This window comes from Pristis pectinata, chromosome 3 (genome assembly GCF_009764475.1).
Source record: "Pristis pectinata isolate sPriPec2 chromosome 3, sPriPec2.1.pri, whole genome shotgun sequence".
Lineage (NCBI taxonomy): Eukaryota > Metazoa > Chordata > Chondrichthyes > Rhinopristiformes > Pristidae > Pristis > Pristis pectinata.
Window position 1 is genome coordinate 129,269,741 of NC_067407.1, and position 19,784 is coordinate 129,289,524.

General features: G+C 45.6%; 1 protein-coding gene across 1 annotated transcript in view; it reads left to right on the top strand.

Moving 5' to 3' along the window:
• crim1 (cysteine rich transmembrane BMP regulator 1 (chordin-like)) overlaps nucleotides 1-19,784 on the top strand; it is a 227,886-nt gene that overhangs the window by 116,538 nt on the left and 91,564 nt on the right. Inside the window, exon 5 of the mRNA XM_052011175.1 lies at nucleotides 5,455-5,576. Within this exon, the coding sequence (XP_051867135.1) occupies nucleotides 5,455-5,576 (122 nt within the window). The remainder of the gene's footprint in view (nucleotides 1-5,454; nucleotides 5,577-19,784) is intronic.

Consider the following 19,784-nt stretch of genomic DNA (forward strand, 5'->3'; position numbering starts at 1 on the left):
TTGTTCCATGAAGTATGACTCTAAAGGTAGTCACTAATACATCCAGTAGAGACTTCGGGAGAAACTTTACCCTGAGGGCAAAGGGCATGTGGAAGTTGCAACCATAGAGAATGGATAATTTCATATATTTCTGGGATCTGGATGTCACTGGGAAGGCCAGCATCGATTGCCCAACAACAGTTCCCCTTGAGAAGCTGGGGGTGAGTGACCACAGTCCTTCAGGTGAAGGTGCTCCCACAGTGACGTTGGGGAGGGAGTTGCTGGAATTAGACCCGGCGACAATATCGGGAAGCCGGAACATTTCCAAGTCAATTAAAGTGAACAGAATCAACGGTCTGAAGAGAAAGCTCGTTAAATACATGGTGGAGGAAGGAATAATTGGAAACATGGAGAGGTTTTGGGTGAAGAAGGCGGGAAGAAGCGCTTGGAGATGGGAAATACTGGTACAAACCAGTTGAGGATTTTGGCCATTTTCTATGCAATCTGCTTCACATAACTATATGAATATGTTCATCTCAGCTGGGGGTTATCAGGCCAAGGGCAATTGGTCTCATTGGCTTTTGTCAAGGAAGAAAGGGCATGTAGCCAGCCTCCATGCTCCTGATCAATTCTCATTCCAGCTGGCAGGGGTGTTTTTGGGATTAGCTGTGAGACCCTCTGCATTCGGAGAACCTTCTACCCCTCAATGCGGGTCCTCACGTGCAAAGGATGGTGGGAATGGCAGGACAACCGGTCCTAATGGGATCCAACTCATCATTCTCCACAACGTCTGCCACCTCCCACGGGATCCCACCACCCTGTACATCTTCCCCTCACCCCCTCTTTCCGCTTTCCGCAGGAATCGCCCTCTCCGCGACTCCCTTGTCCACTCGTCCCTCCCCACTGATGACCCTCCTGGCACTTATCCCTGCAACCGCACTAAGTGCTACACCTGTCCCTACACCTCCTCCCTCACAACCATTCAGGGCCCTAGACATTCCTTCCAGGTGAGGCAGTGCTTCACCTGTGTCATTTATTGCATCCGGTGCTCCCGGTGCGGCCTCCTCTACATAGAACATAGAACATTACAGCACAGTACGGGCCCTTCGGCCCACAATATTGTACCAATATCTTCCCTCCCACATAGCCCCCCATTTCTCTATCATTCATGTGCCTATCTAGGAGTCTCTTAAATGTCCCTAATGTATCTGCCCCTACAACTTCTGCCGGCAGTGCGTTCCACACACTCACCACTCCCTGCTAAAAAAATCCTTACCCCTGACATCCCCCCTATACCTTCCGCCAGTCATCTTATCCGAACCACCTGCATCAGTGAGGCCCAACACAGATTGGGTGACCGCTTCATCAAGAACCTTCGCTCTGTCCGCTGCAAAAGCAAGGATCTCCCGGTGGCCAGCCACTTCAATTCCACATCCCACTCCCATACTGACGTGTCTATCCACGGCCTCCTCTCCTGCCACGTTGAGGCCAGACGTAGATTGGAGGAACAACACCTCATATCCCACCTTGGGAGTCTCCAACCTGATGGCCTCAACATCGATTTCTCTAACTTCCGGTAACCCCTCCCCTCTTCTACCCCCCTTTCTTTCTCCCTTTCCTGCCCTCCTTTGTCTTCCCTCACTCCTGTGGCCCCCTCCCCCTTCTCTTTCCCCTCCCCTGCCCTCATGACCTACCCATCCATTCCCTACCTCCATCCCTTTATTCCATGGTCCACTGCCCTCTCCTACCAGATTCCTCCTTCCTCAGCCCTTTGCCTCTTTTACCTATCACCTCTCAGCTTCTTACATCTCCCCCTTCCCCCACCCACCTACCTTCCCCCTCTCACCTGGACTCACCTCTCACCTGAACTCACCTATCACCTGCCTGTGTGTGCTCCTCCCCCTCTCCCCACCTTCTTATTCTGGCTTCTGCCCTCTTCCTTTCCAGTCCTGATGAAGGGTCTCAGCCCGAAACGTTGACTGTTTATTTCTCTCCATAGATGCTGCCTAACCTGCTGTGTTCCTCCAGCACCTTTTGTGTGTATTGCTAATGGGATTGTACTGTGTTGAGAATTGGAGCCTGAAGGGAAGAAATGGCTCGATACTTAAGAGAATGATCAATATATCAGTTAAATCCTTGTAATTGTTTCCAAGCCTTTTCTCATTATTGGTTTATTCATTGGCCAAGATATGTTCTTGCCACTTAATGGAGCATCTTATTGAATCACAGAAAATTTATGATGCATTTGGAGGCCATTCAACCCCTCCTGGTCATGCTACAGAAAAAGAGCTATCCTAACCCATCTTCCAGCACAAGGTCTGTAGCCCTCCAAGTCTTCAAATGCACATCCAAGTACTGTTTAGATATCAAGGGGGCTTCTGTGTTTACCGCCCTGTCATCCCACCCAGAACCATACCATCCTGTGGGTGAAATTTGTTTCCTCATCTCCCCTCTAATTCTTCTACCAATTACTTTCAACCTAAGACACGAAAAATTCTGCAGATGCTGGAATCTGGAGGAATACACAAAAAGTGCCGGAGGAACTCAGCAGGTCAGGCAGCATCCATGGAGGGAAATAAATTTCAGGCCGAAACCCTTCATCATTCCAAAATAGAGAATTAGAACCACCAAAGCTGGTGAAAAAATCTACGAGACTGTTGTAAAATTTCTCTGTATTGCTTAAGCAGGAAAGAGTGCAAAGAAGATTTATGAGAATGTATTGGTTTGTTATTGTCACTTGTACCGAGGTACAGTGAAAAGTTTGTCTTGCATACCGATCGTACAGGTCAATTCATTACACAGTGCAGTTACATTGGGTTAGTACAGAGTGCATTGATGTAGTACAGGTAAAAACAACAACAGTACAGAGTAAAGTGGGGACTCCGAGACCTGAGTTATAGGGAGAGGTTGGGCAGGCTGGGACTTTATTCCTTGGAATGTAGGAGATTGAGGAGTGACCTTATGGAGGGGTATAAAATCATGAGGGGCATAGATAGGGTGAACAGTCTTTAAACCTAAGCCCCCCTGGTTCTTGCCTCCTCCACTAAAGGAAATGGGTCCTTTCTATTTGAGCCCCTCATGTTCTCTACTTTAGGTAACCGGTGTTAGCAATGAGCACTCCTTGGATTGATCCAGCATGGTTTCAGCATGAGAGTTTGTCACTGAGCTATCTATGCCTGTATTACCAACCTCAGTAAACCAGTCTCTGCTGCATCATGCCATATACCAACACTGCAGTGGCCAATCAATACAAGGCTAGGCCCTGCCCTTCAGGACTTGGATAGGGTTACCCCTAACCATATCTTACATAGACCAATACAGCTATCAAATGACAGAATTTCCTTTCTCCCTCTGTACTTAACTGCCTTGAACTCAAGTGGCAGGGAGTAAGTGCACGCCACTTCTATAGTGTCATACAGCATGAGAACAGGGCCCTTGGCCCACCAAATCCACTTACCCTATGTTAATCCCATTACGTTCACTTCAACCGTCCCAGATTCTACCATTCATCTACATGCTACAGGCAATTTACAGTGGCTGATTAATCCACCGATTGCCCGTCTTTGGGGTGTGGGAGGAAACCAGAGTGCACCAGGAAGAAACCTGCGCAGCCTCAGGGAGAACATGCAAACTCCCCACAGACAGCACCTGGGTCAGGGTTGAGCACGGGTCGCTGGAGCTGTGAGGCAGTGGCTCTCCCAGCTGTGGCTCCGTATCATTCAGTATCCTTTCGATTAATGTATAAAAATGATAGATCTGTCACACAGTGGCAAGGATTGAGATGGGTACTGTTGCATATTGGTTATTCACTGGACCTTCAACCAGCAGCCTGGATTATTGATCCAGAGATGTGAATTCAAATCCCACCATTCCCCCTGGGGAAATTAAATTAAATAATTCCAAAATAGAGAATTAGAACCACCAAAACTGGTGAAAAACAATTACTAGGCTGTTGTAAAATTTCTCCATATTACTTTAGCTGGAAAGAGTGCAAAAAAGATTTATGAAAATGTTGCCGGGACTCTGAGACCTGAGTTACAGGGAGCGGTTGGACAGGCTAGGACTTTATTCCTTGGAAGGTAGGAGACTGAGGAGTGACCTCATAGAGGTGTGTAAGATCACGAGGGGCATAGATAGGGTGAATGCACACAGTCTTTTTCCCCAGGGAAAGGGAACCAAAAACCAGAGGGCATAGGTTTAAGGTGAGAAGGGAAAGATTTAAAAGGGAGCTGAGTGTCAACTTCTTCACGCAGAGGGTGATGTGTATATGAAATGAGTTGCCAGAGATTGCAGCTGAGGCAGATACAATAACAACATTTAAAAGACATTTGGACAGGTATATGGATAGGAAAGGTTTAGAGGGATATGGGCCAAACGTGGGCAAGTGGGACTGGCTAAGATGGGTACCTTGGTCAGCATGGACCAGTTGGGCTGAAGGGCCTGTCTCTGTGTTGTATTACTCTACGACACTATGTCCTCTTGGGAAAGAAATCTGCTGTCTTTGCACAGGTTCACAGCAGTGCTCTTTAATTGCCCTCTGAAGTGGGACACTCAGTCCCAGAGCAACGGGGATGGACAGTGAATGCTGGACTAGTCAGCCACAGCGTATCCTCTGAGTGAATGAATAACACGGCTTCAGGCTGCTGCTTCAGCCGTGGTGTTTCAGAATGTGTATCTGTGGGGCATACTCCCAGTATTCTGTGAGATGCAAAGATCAGAGGGGTGCCCGGAGAGCTTCTTAGAGCAGCTTTGAAGATGAATTCCATCCCTCGATCTATTAAAGCCCACACATTGGAAAATCAGGTGCATTGGATGGAAGAGAAGACTCGAGTTTTAAAGGCCTGGTGGTAAAGAATGTAAGAACATTGAACAGTACAGAAAAAGAACAGGCGCTTCAGCCCACGATGTCCATGCCAGACACGGTGCCAAATTAAACTAAAGCTCTTCTGCCTGCACGTGATCTATATCCCTCCTTACCCTTCAGGCGCAACACAGTAGTGTAGCGGTTAGCATAACGCTATTACAGCGCCAGCGACCCGGGTTCAATTCCAGCCGCTGTCTGTAAGGAGTTTGTACATTCTCCCCGTGTCTGCATGGGTTTCCTCCAGGTGCTCCGGTTTCCTCCCACATTCCAAAGACGTACAGGTTAGGAGCTGTGGGCATGCTATGTTGGCACCGGAAGCATGACGACACTTGCAGGCTGCCCCCAGAGCATTCTCAGTAACGCAAAAAAGACACATTTCACTGTGAGTTTCGATGTACATGTGATGAATAAATAAATATCTAATATTAGTGTGTCCGACGCTCCTGAGAAGACGTCCCAAATTTGTCCAACCTCTCCTTATAGCTCATACCCTGATGTTGTCTCAGACACTCGAATTAATGCATCATTTGTGCGCATAGGGTTCATGCAGGACAGCCGCAGGTCACGATGCCCTCCCGCCTCTCACTTGTTGTGTCTGCTTTGCGTTCCAGGTGTGAGTGTTTGCTGGGAATTTGCCGCGTCCCAAAGTGCGAGGCTGGCACGGTGCCTCGGGTCATCTCTCCCGGGGATGGCATGCCCGGCAATTGCTGCGATCGGTTCGAGTGCATCAACGGTATGTGCAGACTTTAACGAAAATGCTTCAAGGGCCTGTTGTGGGAATGTTCCCCTGCAGAGAGGAGGGAGGAGGTGCAGCAGAGGTACTGGAGCAAGTGGCAAACAAACCAAAGAGAAGCAGGGCCATGGGGGAGGTGGGATGTTGTTGGTCTTTATTGATAATACTTCAGTCAAATTAAAAAAGGAGTCTAAACAGCATTCGTGTTTAAGTGTTTGGAAAGGCCTTCAATGCTTTTTACAAGGTTTGGTTGATTGCCTTTACAGTGAAGTTAGCTTTAAAACTGTTTTATTACTCTGTTCACACTCTTTGCCTGTTCCAATGTAATGATTAAGAACTTTTGAAGGGAATGGTGATAGGTGATAGGAAAAGCCATTTGTTCTCAGGGTTGTAAACCCTGCTCTAACCCCTCTTTCTCGAGGTTTGCTTGGATTGGGGAAGCAAGGTGGTGGCCTTTTCATGCAGATTTACCCTCGGGATATTGGTGACTTTCTTGTTCTATGACGTACGAGAGCTTCTCCTTGAACTGCTGCAGCTCTTGTGGTGAAGATGCTGTGGTGGTGGTGCTTGGTAGAGAGTTGCCGCAGACTGGTCTCATGGTGAAGGCTGCACAGCAATAGGAGATATTTCCTAAAGGCGTGGGAGGCCATGCAGCCCATTGAGTTTATGCTAGTTCGCGGAGCAATCCCACCACCACCCCGCCCCCCCGGTAATATTTCACTTTAATCTATTCTCCGTACATTCACAGTCGCCCTCAGATCCTACATTTACTAGGGGCTATTTACAGTCGCTAAATAACTTTTTACAATATTTTTATTAAATCCATGAAAAAAAATACAGAGTACATGCATCAAGAGAGTAAAAATACTACTGAATACAATCGTACTTAGGATTACAATGCTCTAAATCAATAATCACATGTAGTAGTTAGTTAATGAAGGAAGAAAAAATTGAAATATTTTATTACAAAAAAAATCTACCCCCACTACCAAAACCCGAAGCTGTTAGATAGAAGAAACAGCAAGGAAAAGCCTTAAAAAACGTAACTTTGGGCTGTGGGAGGAAACTGGAGCACCCGGAGGAAACCCACACAGTGACAGGGAGAACGTTCAAGCTCTACACGACAGATCAGGATTGGACCCAGATCGCTGGCACTGCAAGCCAGCAGCTTGACCAACTGCACCACTGTGCTGCGCAATATCGAGTCCATTTGAGTGGAGGTTAAAAACAACCAAGGAAAGAAGAACTGGTAGAAGTGGTGTGTTCATTTGGAAACTGTAACCACGCTGTTTAAATGAACAAATAATGGGACTTGTAAAAAGAGCAGTGCAACAATTAGAGAAGACATTCATCTTAATGTAGATTGAATTAATCAAGTTGAAAAGGGTAGCAATTAGAATGAATTAATAGAGTGTATTTGGAATAGCTTTGGAGCAATGGAGCTAACCTAGGAACAGGATATCTTGGATCTGGTAAAGAGTAATGAGGCAGGTTTAATAAATGATCTCAGAGTAAAAGATTCCCCAGGTAGTCAGAATCAGAACCAGATTTATCATCAGTGACATATGACATGTTGTTTTGTGGCAGCAGTCCAGTGCAAAGACATAAAAATCTATAAATTACAAAAATAAATAAATAGTGCAAAAGAAAGGAATAATGAGGTAGTGTTCATGGATCGTTCAGAGATCTGATGGCGGAGGGGAAGAAGGTGGCAGTAGTAATCATAGTATGAGGGAATTTTGCATTCCATTTGAGAAGGAGAAACTTGAGTCGAAAACAACCGTGTTCAACTTAAATAGATGGAATTATAACAGCATGAGTTGGCTAAAATGGTCTGGGCCAAGAGATTAACAGGAAAGACAGGCACCCAGCAGTGGATGGTTAAGGAAGGAATGACACAACAGAATATATGTGTCCAGGTGAGGAGGAAAGATTGTAAGGAAGAGATACAGTGGCATGCAAAAGTTTGGGCACCCCTGGTCAAAATTTCTGTTACTGTGAATAGTTAAGTGAGTAGAAGATGAACTGATCTCCAAAAGTCATAAAGTTAAAGATGAAACATTTTTTACAACATTTTAAGCAAGATTAGTATATTATTTTTTGTTTTGTACAATTTTAGAGTGGAGAAAAAAAGGAAAGGAGCGCCATGCAAAAGTTTGGGCACCCCCAAGAGATTTGAGCTCTCAGATAACTTTTACCAAGGTCTCAGACCTTCATTAGCTTGTTAAGGCAATGGCTTGTTTACAGTCATCGTTAGGAAAGGCCAGGTGATGCAAATTTCAAAGCTTTATAAATACCCTGACTCCTCAAACCTTGTCCCAACAATCAGCTGCCATGAACTCCTCTAAGCAGCTGCCTAGCACTCTGAAAATTAAAATAACTGATGCCCACAAAGCAGGAGAAGCCTATAAGAAGATAACAAAGTGTTTTCAGGTAGCCATTTCCTCAGTTCAGAATGTAATTAAGAAATGGCAGTTAACAGGAACGGTGGAGGTCAAGTTGAGGTCTGGAACACCAAGAAAACTTTCTGAGAGAACTGCTCGTAGGATTGCTAGAAAGGCAAATCAAAATTCCTGTTTGACTGCAAAAGACCTTCAGGAAGATTTAGCAGACTCTGGAGAGGTGGTGCACTGTTCTACTGTGCAGCGACACCTGCACAAATATGACCTTCATGGAAGAGTCATCAGAAGAAAACCTTTCCTGCATCCTCACCGCAGAATTCAGCGTCAGAAGTTTGCAAAGGAACATCTAAACAAGCCTGATGCATTTTGGAAACAGGTCCTGTGGACTGATGAAGTTAAAATAGAACTTTTTGGCCACAATGAGCAAAGGTATGTTTGGAGAAAAAAGGGTGCAGAATTTCATGAAAAGAACACCTCTCCAACTGTTAAGCACGGGGCTGGATTGATCATGCTTTGGGCTTATGTTGCAGCCAGTGGCACGGGAAACATTTCACTGGTAGAGGGAAGAATGAATTCATTTAAATACCAGCAAATTCTGGAAGCAAACATCACACTGTCTGTAAAAAAAAAAGCTGAAGATGAAAAGAGGATGGCTTCTACAACAGGATAATGATCCTAAACACACCTCAAAATCCACAATGGACTACCTCAAGAGGCACAAGCTGAAGGTTTTGCCATGGCCCTCACAGTCCCCTGATCTAAACATCATCGAAAATCTGTGGATAGACCCCAAAAGAGCAGTGCATGCAAGTCGGCCCAAGAATCTCCCAGAACGAGAAGCCTTTTGCAAGGAAGAATGGGCGAAAATCCCCCAAACAAGAATTGAAAGACTCTTAGCTGGCTACAGAAAGCATTTACAAGCTGTGATACTTGCCAAAGGGGGTGTTACTAAGTACTGACCATGCAAGGTGCCCAAACGTTTGCTTTGAGCCCTTTTCCTTTTTTGTTATTTTGAAACTGTAAAAGATGGAAATAAAAAAGTAATCTTGCTTAAAATATTAGAGAAATGTGTCATCTTTAACTTTATGCCTTTTAGAAATCAGGTCATCTTTTACTCACTTAGCTATTCACAGTAACAGAAATTTTGACTGGGGTGCCCAAACTTCTGCATGCCATTGTATATATCTGTGGTTAACTGTGGAAGTTAAAGAGGGTATTGTTGAAAGGGAAAATATTGATATTGTTATATATAGAAATCTCAGAGCTGGAGAGAGCTGTGTAGCTAAGTAACAAGCAGGGAAGACTGTAGCTTCCATCACATCCAACAAGAGTTGATGAGAGAGTGTGTAGGATTGGGGCAGTCTGTCAACACATGGAGTAGGTGCTGTCAGTCCCAGCAATGGTCCACACTCACCGTGCCAGCCAGGGTGCAGCTCAGAGCCCCACATCTCAGGGCCGAACAGCCAAGCCACTTACCGCAACCTGCTCAACAGCAGCCCTCACCATCACCCTCTGCTCGCTGCGCACTCTGCACCGATCCATGCAGCGATTAGGTCGCCTTAACCATTGCACAGCTGCGGGAGCATCAGTGGAGGACACGCCTCTGCCAGGTTACGTGCACAGCATCAGGGAAACAATGGTTCTCACCAGCTTCCAGCACTACCAGCAAACGTATATAATGTTATATCGATTCCTCTTAGCACCAGTTCCACTAGCGCTCTCATTCCTGGGTACACATCCCATCGTAGGAAGGATGTGGAGGCTATGGAGAGGGTGCAGAAGAGGTTTATCAGAATACTGCCTGGATGAAAAGGCATGTGCTGTAAGGAGAGGTTGGACAAACTAGGGTTGTTTTTTCTGGAATGGCAGAGGCTGAGGGGAGACCTGATAGAAGTTTATAAGATTATGAGTGGCACAGATAGAGTAGACAGCAGTATCTTTTTCCAGGATAGAACTGTCTAATACTAGAGGGCATGCATCTAAGGTGAGAGGGGGTAAGTTCAAAGGAGATGTGCAGGACATTTTTTTTTACACAGAGAGTGGTGGGTGCCTGGAATGTGCTGCCAGGGGTGATGGTGGAAGCAGATACAAAAGAGGTGTTTAAGAGGCTCTTCGATAGGCACATGAATGTGCAGAGAATGGAGAGATATAGACCTTCTGTAGACAGAAGGGATTAGTTTAGTTTAGGCATTTAATTACCAGTTTAATTAGTTCAGCACAACATCATGGGACAAAGGGCCTGTTTCTGTGCTGGACTGTTCTATGTTCTATCCCGAGCATTAAGCAAGTTAGCAGTGTAATTATTACAGGACTTGACAGGGTAAATGCAGGGCTAATGCTTCCCCTGACTGGGTTGTCCAGAGCCGGAGGTCACAGTATTAAAATAAAGAATCAGCCATTCAGGACTGAGATGAGAAGAAATTTCTTCACCCAGAGGGCAGTGAATCTTTGGAATTCTCCACCCAAGAGGGCTGTGGAGGCCCTGTTGCTCAATATGACAGAGACCAATATGTTTTTGGATCTGAGTGCCTGTGAGGTATAAGATCAGCCATTGACAGTGGAAAAGCCCTAAGGGGCAAATGGCCTACTCCTGCTTCTTCTTATTACGTACCTTCTACCCACAAGCAGTGCAGCTGATGTCAGGAAGTTGTGAGGAGGATGTACTGGGCCCACATTGAGGCTTCAGGAATCAAGAAGGTTTTGGAGAGTTTAAAGCCACATTCATTGCGACTGGAATTCCCCCACCTTCATGTCCCGGGAGCCCCTCGGATGGGGGAAAGGCTCCTGCCCACGTCCTGGTAGGTTAGGCTGTTTGCTCAGTCCTCCCGTGTCTCACTTCTGAAAACCAGTGCGAGAATGCTCTGCAACAGACACCACCCTGGAGGAACTCAGTGGGGTCAGGCAGCATCTGTGGAGGGAAATGGGCAGTCAAACATTTTGGGTCGTGACCCTCAGTTTCACTGGGACACCCTGTCATCCAGCACCTGGGCAGAACCCACTCCTCCGTGTCCCCAAGCAGGTCGGGGCTTAGCATTGAAATTCTCTTCCATTTCTCCAACCAGTATCTCAAAGAACAAGCAAACTACATCATCCCTCGTTGCCACATTTGATATCAACTTATTTATGGAGATGGCGGGGTAGGAAAACACTAATCGTATTGGAAAGTATGTACTTTGCAACTTGTGAAGGATGCCTTGACCATAACATTTATTCATAAACAGTCAACATAGCAACACTGTGCATCAGCAGAAGCTAGCTATTTAAATGTAACCCAATGTTTAGACCTTGATGGAAACTAAATATAGAGAATGCTGTGCTCTGTCTTACTGAAATGTTTGGCACAATGACAACAATGTCTGGAAGGATAAATGAGTCCACTTGATAACAACACAATTAACTTACACTCTGTGCAATGACACTTAGTCAGCACTGAAAGAAAGTAGTTCTGAAATATTTCAGCATTTGAAGCTGCCCGCATCCTCTCATCGCACTTTTGGTTCAACAACACAAAAGCTAAATACTGCAGATGTGGAAATCTGACATAAAAACAGAAAATGCTGGAAAGACTCAGCAGGTCAGGCAGCACGTGTAGAGAGAGAAACAGGGTTTTAGGCTGATAAACTCTCACCTGGACGTTCTTTGATTCAACCTGAAGGCTGCCTACATATTTAAGAACAGAAGAAAATAGGAGCAGGAGTAGGCCACTTGGCCCTTCAAGCCTGTCCTGTTATTCAATGGCTGATTTGCTTCAGGGCTCATATCCTCTTCTGTACTGCTTCAAAAAGCCTTCAGTAGGTTTATGTAAAAGGGAAGACAAGTGCGGTCCTGCCCTCACCTGACGCTCATGCACAAACACATACCTCGAAAGGCAATGGAGATCCATCATATGCAGCAGTCAGGCCAGCTTCCCTTCCAGAAGTTTGTGAGTTCAAGTCCCATTCCAGTATCTTGAGCATAAAAGTCCAAGACTCCATTCCCATGCAGTACCAAGGAGGTGCTGCAGTGTTGGAGGTGCTGCCTTCTAGATAAGGCATTCAACCAAGATCTCTTCAGTCCCTCAGATGGATTTCAAAGACCAGGGGGTTTCTCCCTCATGTCAAGGACAATGCTTGTCCTCAGTGGACACTTCAAACAAAACAGACCATCCGCCCATTTCCTTGTTACTGTGTGTGGGATCTTGCTGTGCACACACTGGCCACAGTGTTTCCCAGGTTACAGCAGTGTCCACACTTTAAATGTACTTCATTGACTGTAAAGTGCTCTGAGATGACCTGAAAGGTGCTATATAAATGAAGTTGCTTTCTTTGCAAAGGCGAGTTACATTCGGACTCGGAAAATTAAAAAAAATCTGTAAATGCTGGAAATCTGAAACAAAAACAGAAACACTGAGCAGGTCAGGCAGTATCTGAAGAAGGAGAAAGAGCATTAATATTTCAGTTCAGAGAACAGGGGTCCCTGATGCTCGCTCAACAGATACCACCTGATCTGCTGAATGCAGCATCCTCTGTTTTTATTACATTCTGTCTCTGCAGTGGACATCACATGGTTCAAGCTAGGAACCAATCCTCAGCTATTCCATCGACCACTGAGAGAGAACCCCAAGCTTTGTCCTAAAGACAGACCTGCAGCTAGGCAGGGAGGTGCATGCATTTCAGGGGCAGTCCAAAGAACGAAGCTAACTTGACAACAGGACAATCATTTTCTTCCCCTTCCTTTCTTCAAGCATTCTATTTAAGCCCCATTTGTGAAGGTCGCAAGGTAGTCGAGCAAAGAGGAATTTAGGTTAATTACAGCTGCAGTACAAACCTGACTCCTGAGTCTGCAGAGGTTTCGTTGTAAGCAATGATATTTCCACACCAACTATTATTAGAATTTAGTGGTTGTTCTTTATGCCAGTTAGTAGTTGTATAATTTAGTAGTGCAGCAAGAAGGACTGAGGAACAACTGAAGCTTCTCCAGGCTTGAAAGTAGGTCATGGATAGCCCTTGTACACGTACAGCAGAGAAGGAGGCCACTTCACCCACTGAGTTCTGGCTGGCTCTTTCAAAGTCCCTACCTATGCAAATTTTGTCCACTTACAGTATTTACCCAATTAAATACTGTTGTTGAATATGTATCAACCTGGAATGCTGTACACTGATAGAGCAGCATATAAGATGTGTCAGGATGATGCATCTAGGATCGTACCACAGCTAGGATAAGAACATTCCAATTAATCACGAGGTTCCCAACCTACTGAAGAGTGATCCACAGATGGAGGGGAATTCTATGAGGCAAAAAACTCTGGGAGTATTTGACAATCAGATCGATGCTTTGATGGGAAACAGTAGATTTCCTTGTAAAGTAACGAGACCTTACTTAATGAGCCTCTCTCATCTACATCTCCCTAGTGTGGAAGATTCATGCTGACACAGAAAATGAATGCCTTGTCCAGACTGCTGCAGTATTGCGCTTATTCCAGGCGAATGTCTCCACACGGAGACCATGGAAAGGGTGGGAAGAAGGGAGTTCGCTGATCGGTGCCACCCATGGACCATTCAAAGTGCAACATTGACTTAGTACCAGCACTTCACCTTTTGAATTAGCACATTACAACCTCCCAGATCCAGTAATTTTAGATATTCTGCTCTTTGCCTTGACACCGCCTCCACACCCATCTTCTGTTTATTTACTTCACCTTCCACTCCTTTGGTCCGCACCATGCCGACTTGGAAACACGTCGCTGTTCCTCCATCGCTGCTGGGTCTGACTCCAGGGATTCCCAAACCCATCGGCTCAGTGGATGTACTTTCACCAGGAGCGCAGCGGTTCTGGGACAGCTGCACAACGTAACCTTTTCAAGGGCATTTATGCCCGGGCAATAAATGCTGCCCTTACCTGTGACATCCAGACCTTCTCGGCCCCTTTCTCCCCTTTGCCTTCCTTCTTATAACCCTCCAACTCTAAATCAGTTATTGAATCTGGAGTTTTGTATATTGAGAGACTGAAAAGTGTTCAGAGGGACCCAGGTGCAGTTTTACTCCAATTACCAAAAGTTAATATGCAGGTGGAGCAAGCAATTAGGAATCCAAAATGGTATGATGGCTTTTATTTCAACGCTAAAAGGCATCTTGCTCCAATTACATAGGGACTTGGTGAGACTGCCCTTGTAATATGGTGTACAGGTGTGGTCACTGGATTGATTCCTCAGATGGGGACCTAATCCTATGATGAGAGATAAAGCAGATTGAGTCTATATTCTACAGCATTCAGAACATAGAACAGTACAGCACAGAACAGGCCCTTCGGCCCACAGTGTTGTGCCAACAAAGCTAATCCCTTCTACCTACAGAATGCCCATATCCCTCTATTTTCCTCTCATTCATGTGCCCATCCAAGCCCCTCTTAAAAGCTCCCAATGAATTGCCTCCACCACCCTATCAGGCAATGCATTCCAGGCATCCACCACTCTCTGAGTGAAAAATGCATGAAGAATAATATAAGATTTCTTTATTAGTCACATATACATTGAAACACACAGTGAAATGCATCTTTTGCGTAGAGTGTTCTGGGGGCAGCCCGCAAGTGTCGCCACACTTCCAGCGCCAACATAGCACACCCACAACTCCTAACCAGTACATCGTTGGAATGTGGGAGGAAACCAGAACACCCGGAGGAAACCCACACAGACACCGGGAGAACGTGCAAACTCCTTACAGACAGTGACGGGAATTGAACCTGGGTCGCTGGCGCTGTAATAGCGTTATGCTAACCGCTACACTATAGTGATCTCATTGAAATGTACAACATCCTCACAGGGCTCAGCAGGGTAGATATAGGATATAATATTTCTCCTGGTAGTGCTGTCTAGAATCAAGGATCGTAGTGACAAAAGAAGTGGTCGGCCACTCATGACAGATTTGCAAAGAGGTTTCTTCACCCAGTAGAGAGTGAATCCTTGGAATTCTCTACCCTCTTGTGATTGTGCTTTAATCCCAGTTTGTATGAGGGGCTCATTACATGAAAGGCTCTGTAAATCAAAAAACTACAGGTGCCGGAAATCCGAAGTAAAACAGAAAATGCTGGAATCACTCAGCAAGTCATGAGGGGACATAATTTTAAGGTGATCAGAGAAAGGTATAAGGGGGATGTCAGAGGTACGTTTTTTACACAGAGAGTGGTGGGTGCGTGGAACACACTGCCAGCAGAGGTTGTGGGGGCAGATACATTAGGGACATTTAAGAGATTCTTAGATGGACACATGAATGATAGAGAAATGGAGGGCTATGTGGGAGGGAAGGGTTAGATAGATCTTAGAGCAGGATAAAATGTCGACACAACATTGTGGGCCGAAGGGCCTGTACTGTGCTGTAGTGTTCTATGTCCTAAATCAGGCTGCATCTGTGAAAAGAGAAACAGAGTTAATGTTTCAGGTCGAAGACCCTTCGACAGAATTGTTAACTCTTGCTCCACAGGTGCTACCTGACCTGATTGGTGTATCCAGCATTTTCCATTTCTCTCTTAGACCTGAAACGTCACCTGTGTTTCTTGCTCCACCTTTGCTGCCTTCCCTGCTGGGTATTTTGGGCATTTTCTGTTTTGATATCATAGGCCAGGTTGCTACCCACTCTCTTGCCGGGGGATAGGTGGTCAGAAGTAGAAAAACAAGACACATTGAGGAGACACAGCTCGATTCATTCAGAACCTCGCACGCTCATGTGATATGCTTCCATTCTTTTTAATGGGTTAACAACGCTAACAGAATATCAGACAGCGGCATGTTGTGTTAACTTGTTCAGCATTCCTCAGCTGAAATTGCCTAGATGTTCTCTGTGCGTCGATTATCAAGAAGCCCTGTTGAAATCCAGTGGGGAATGATAATATTGGTGGACACAAAGTTAATGTAACTGAGAAGTTCTAGGGTTAATGGTCAGTCTGTGTTATTCCAGGCAGGAGTTGGGGGGCTGGGAACCGCACATTCACAGACCATTATGAGAGATTATCTCAACTCAAAGTATTTGCCACCATCGGTCTTTTCATGGTTGGGGCCTGTCTGAGAGGGTGGGGGAATAATTGCCTGTTAACACTAATCACGATTCCCCTACATGCCCACGTGCTCTGCAGAGACAACCAGAGCAAAAAAAATTTCTATTTTGTACCAGCTTACTGTATCTGCTCATTTTAATGCACAACTCAAAGGGGAAGTAACTTATCTCTGAACTGGTTGGAAAAGCTGATGTGAGCCATTCCCATTAACAACCACCAGTTTATATTTTGGTTTGTAGCCAGCTCGTGTATGAGTTGTCTCTATATTTGTCCTGCTCTCTGTAATGGAATATATTCTAGCCACAAGATGCTTTTATCAGTTTGGTTTTGAACAGGTGTACATATTGTTGCTTAACTCCAATAAACACACACGCACTTACAGATATTGACTAGGCATACAGTCTACTGACAAATGCTTATTGGCACTTGTGCACCTACTGCTATCACTGAAATCTCTGCTCCTCTCCATTTCTGGCTCATGTACAACTGCGCACGTGTGGCAAGACTACTTCGGTGCGTGTTACACGGAGGGGGCGGGCACAGTAGTGCAGCGGTTAGCGTAACGCTTTACAGCGCCAGCGACCCAGGTTCAATTCCAGCCACTGTCTGAAAGGAGTTTGTACGTTCTCCCCGTGTGTCTGCGTGGGTTTCCTCCCACATTCCAAAGACGTACAGGTTAGGAGGTTGTGGGCCTGCTATGTTGGCGCCCGAAGCACGGCGACACTTGCGGGCTGCCCCCAGAACACTCCACGCAAAAGATGCATTTCACTGTGTGTTTCGATGTACATGTGACTAGTAAAGATATCTTATCTTATCTTTCATGTGTTGCATTCCACTTCTGAAATCTGGTTCCAGGACGACAGAGAATCTGATTTCTGGAAATTGCAATGCAGTGCAGGTACATGGCTGTACCCTGCCTTTGCTGCGCATGTGACACACACCGAAGTAGTCTCGCCACACGTGCGCAGTTGTACATGAACCAGAAATGGAGAGGAGCAGAGATTTCAGTGATAGCAGTGGGGACAGTTGTTCGGAGGGGGGGAGAGAGGTGCGGGATGTGGGCTGGCGGAGAGAAATCCAGTCTGAGGATGTGAATTTATTCATGCTTGAGCTTCTTTTGTCATTGCTCAGGAATTCACAACACAGACAAACAGGACTGCAGCACACAGGAGTAGACAGACAAACCCTGTGATGACGGACACTCGCAGATTCCTGTGGTTTACCAGCCTGAAACTCATTTCCATACCAGGGCTGGGCTCCGCAATTGAAAGAGTGCAAGGGTTGTTGGCAGTCAACATCATAGAGCTTGCTTCTGTTAGGAAGTCGTCACAGACATCTGGAGGCCACACATTGAAACAATGTGACTCCATGCCAAAAAATTAAGCCTTTTTTCTTGCCTTTTTCTTTACTAAAAAACAAAACAAAACAAAAGGCTTAAAGTTTTGTTGTATTTGTAAATGCTTCACAACTGTTTTTGGGACGAATTCTTTGTGCTGGCTCCACGGTGGTCACTGAAAGGGGAAGTGAGTTTTTAATACTCTTGTGTGTCAAAATACCTTAACCCAGTCTCGAGGACTCCTTTCTCATTACTCACATCTTACTCAGGACTCTGAACAGTTTTAACTCTTTGCCCTCCACTATAGTGATCTTGAAGATGACAGCATCTTCAGTTTCAATCCTATTACTTAGAAGTGACCCTGCAATATATTTGGTACAGTGTTTGCTGCCAGCAGGTCATAGGATCATACAGCATGGAAGTAGGCCCTTTGGCCCACTCAGTCCATGCTGACCATCGACTCCTGCTGTGCTGTAATATTATTTAATTATTTTGTTCCTCTGTAACCACAAACATTCCTCATACACTCAGGGAACTCCCAAAGAATTACATGACTGCCCAGGGAAGGGGTAGGAGGAATGGAAAGGCCTAAAGGGCTGGGGTGGTATCTGGAAGTGGTTTACAAGCCATCAGGTGCACAGGACAGGCTTGACGGAACAGCTAGATATCCTCCACAACTGGACACTGAGACTGTCACTTCTGGTCACCACATACTCTCACCTCATAGCTCGAGTGGATAGTCAGAGACTTTTTCCCAGGGCAAAAATGGCTAACACGAGGGGGCATAATTTTAAGGTGATTGGAGGAAGGTATAAGGGGGAATGTCAGAGGTACGTTTTTTACACAGGGAGTGGTGGGTGTGTGGAACGCACTGCCGGCAGAGGTGGTGGGGGCAGATACATTAGGGACATTTAAAAGGCTCTTAGATAGGCACATGAATGATAGAGAAATGGGGGGCTATGTGGGAGGAAAGGGTTAGATAGATCTTAGAGCAGGATAAAATGTCTGCACAATGTTGTGGGCTGAAGGGCCTGTACTGTGCTGTAATGTTCTGTGTTCTTTACCCGCCTGACTCCAATAATGTGGCTCCACACTCCTGCCACTGGTCACTAACACGTCCATCCCCGCACCAATCAGGAAACAGGCAGACTTTGAGCTGATGGATGACTTTTATTCTCATTTGGGATGTGGGCATCACTGTCAAAGTTGGCATTCATTGATCATACCTGATCGCCCGTGTGAAGGAAGGGGTGAGCTGCCCTCTTCAACTGCTGCAGTCCCTCTGGTGACCTTGCTCCCACAGTGCTGCTGGGGAGGGGTGATCAGGATTTAGAGCCCGAAATGGTGAAGGGCTGGTGATATGTTTCCAAGGTGTAACTTGTCCCTGGTGGTGGTCCCATGTTCCTGCTCTTCCTCTCCTTTAAAAGCCGTGGTTTTCCAAACTGCAAGGCCCAACCCAGCTGCTGGCACTCTTGCCCTCGAGAGACAAGGTTCAGGGTTCAACAGCCACTCTAGTCACTTCTGCACAAAACTCCACACAGACGCTGCTTCAGTTGCTCTATCAGAGGTGCTGTTTTTGGACATGATGAGAAACCAAGGTCCCATCCCCTCTTCCAGGTGGATATTAGTGACCCTTTGGCTTTATTTCAAAGAAGAGCAGGGCAATTATCCCAGGTACCTAATTCAATGATATATCCTTCAATTAACATTTCCAAAAATGCAGCTTATTCTGGTCAGACTGCTACTTGTAGGAGCTTGCTGTGCACATGTTATCTGCTACATTACAACGGAAAGTATGCCTGGGGCATTCTGAGAGGGATCTGGAAACCACTACATTATTTGCCTTCCTTTATTCCAAGGAGAGATCTCTCTCTGTCCTTGACCAACATCCCTCTCTTCTAGAACATAGAACATTACAGCACAGTACAGGCCCTTCGGCCCACAATGTTGTGCCGACATATTATCCTGCTCTAAGATCTATCTAACCCTTCCCTCCCACATAGCCCCCTATTTTTCTATCATTCATGTGTCAATTCTGAAAATACTTATCTGCCTCATTGGTGTCAGTTACTCATACCCAGACAGCCTCCTTTTCCCCTAGTCTCCAATATCGTTACAATTACTTACAGAGTGTTTGAAGAAAATTTACACAGAACCACAATTTGAGGTCTGTCAGTGGGACTCAAACCTGCCTTACTTCAGCTGAATCAATTCAGTTTTACAGCAGCCTGTCTAAAAATGAATCTAAGACTTACGATTCTTGGAGTTAAAGCCAATGCTTCATATTTTCATGGGGTGTTAATTATCACTGAGGGGTTTTTAAATGGTTTTAATTCATTTCAGTAGCATCAAACTCTTGTCCTAATCCCATTCATAGAGTGATGCAGCTCAGTAACAGGCCCCTCAGCCCACCATCTCCATAAATATCCATCCACATTAATCCCA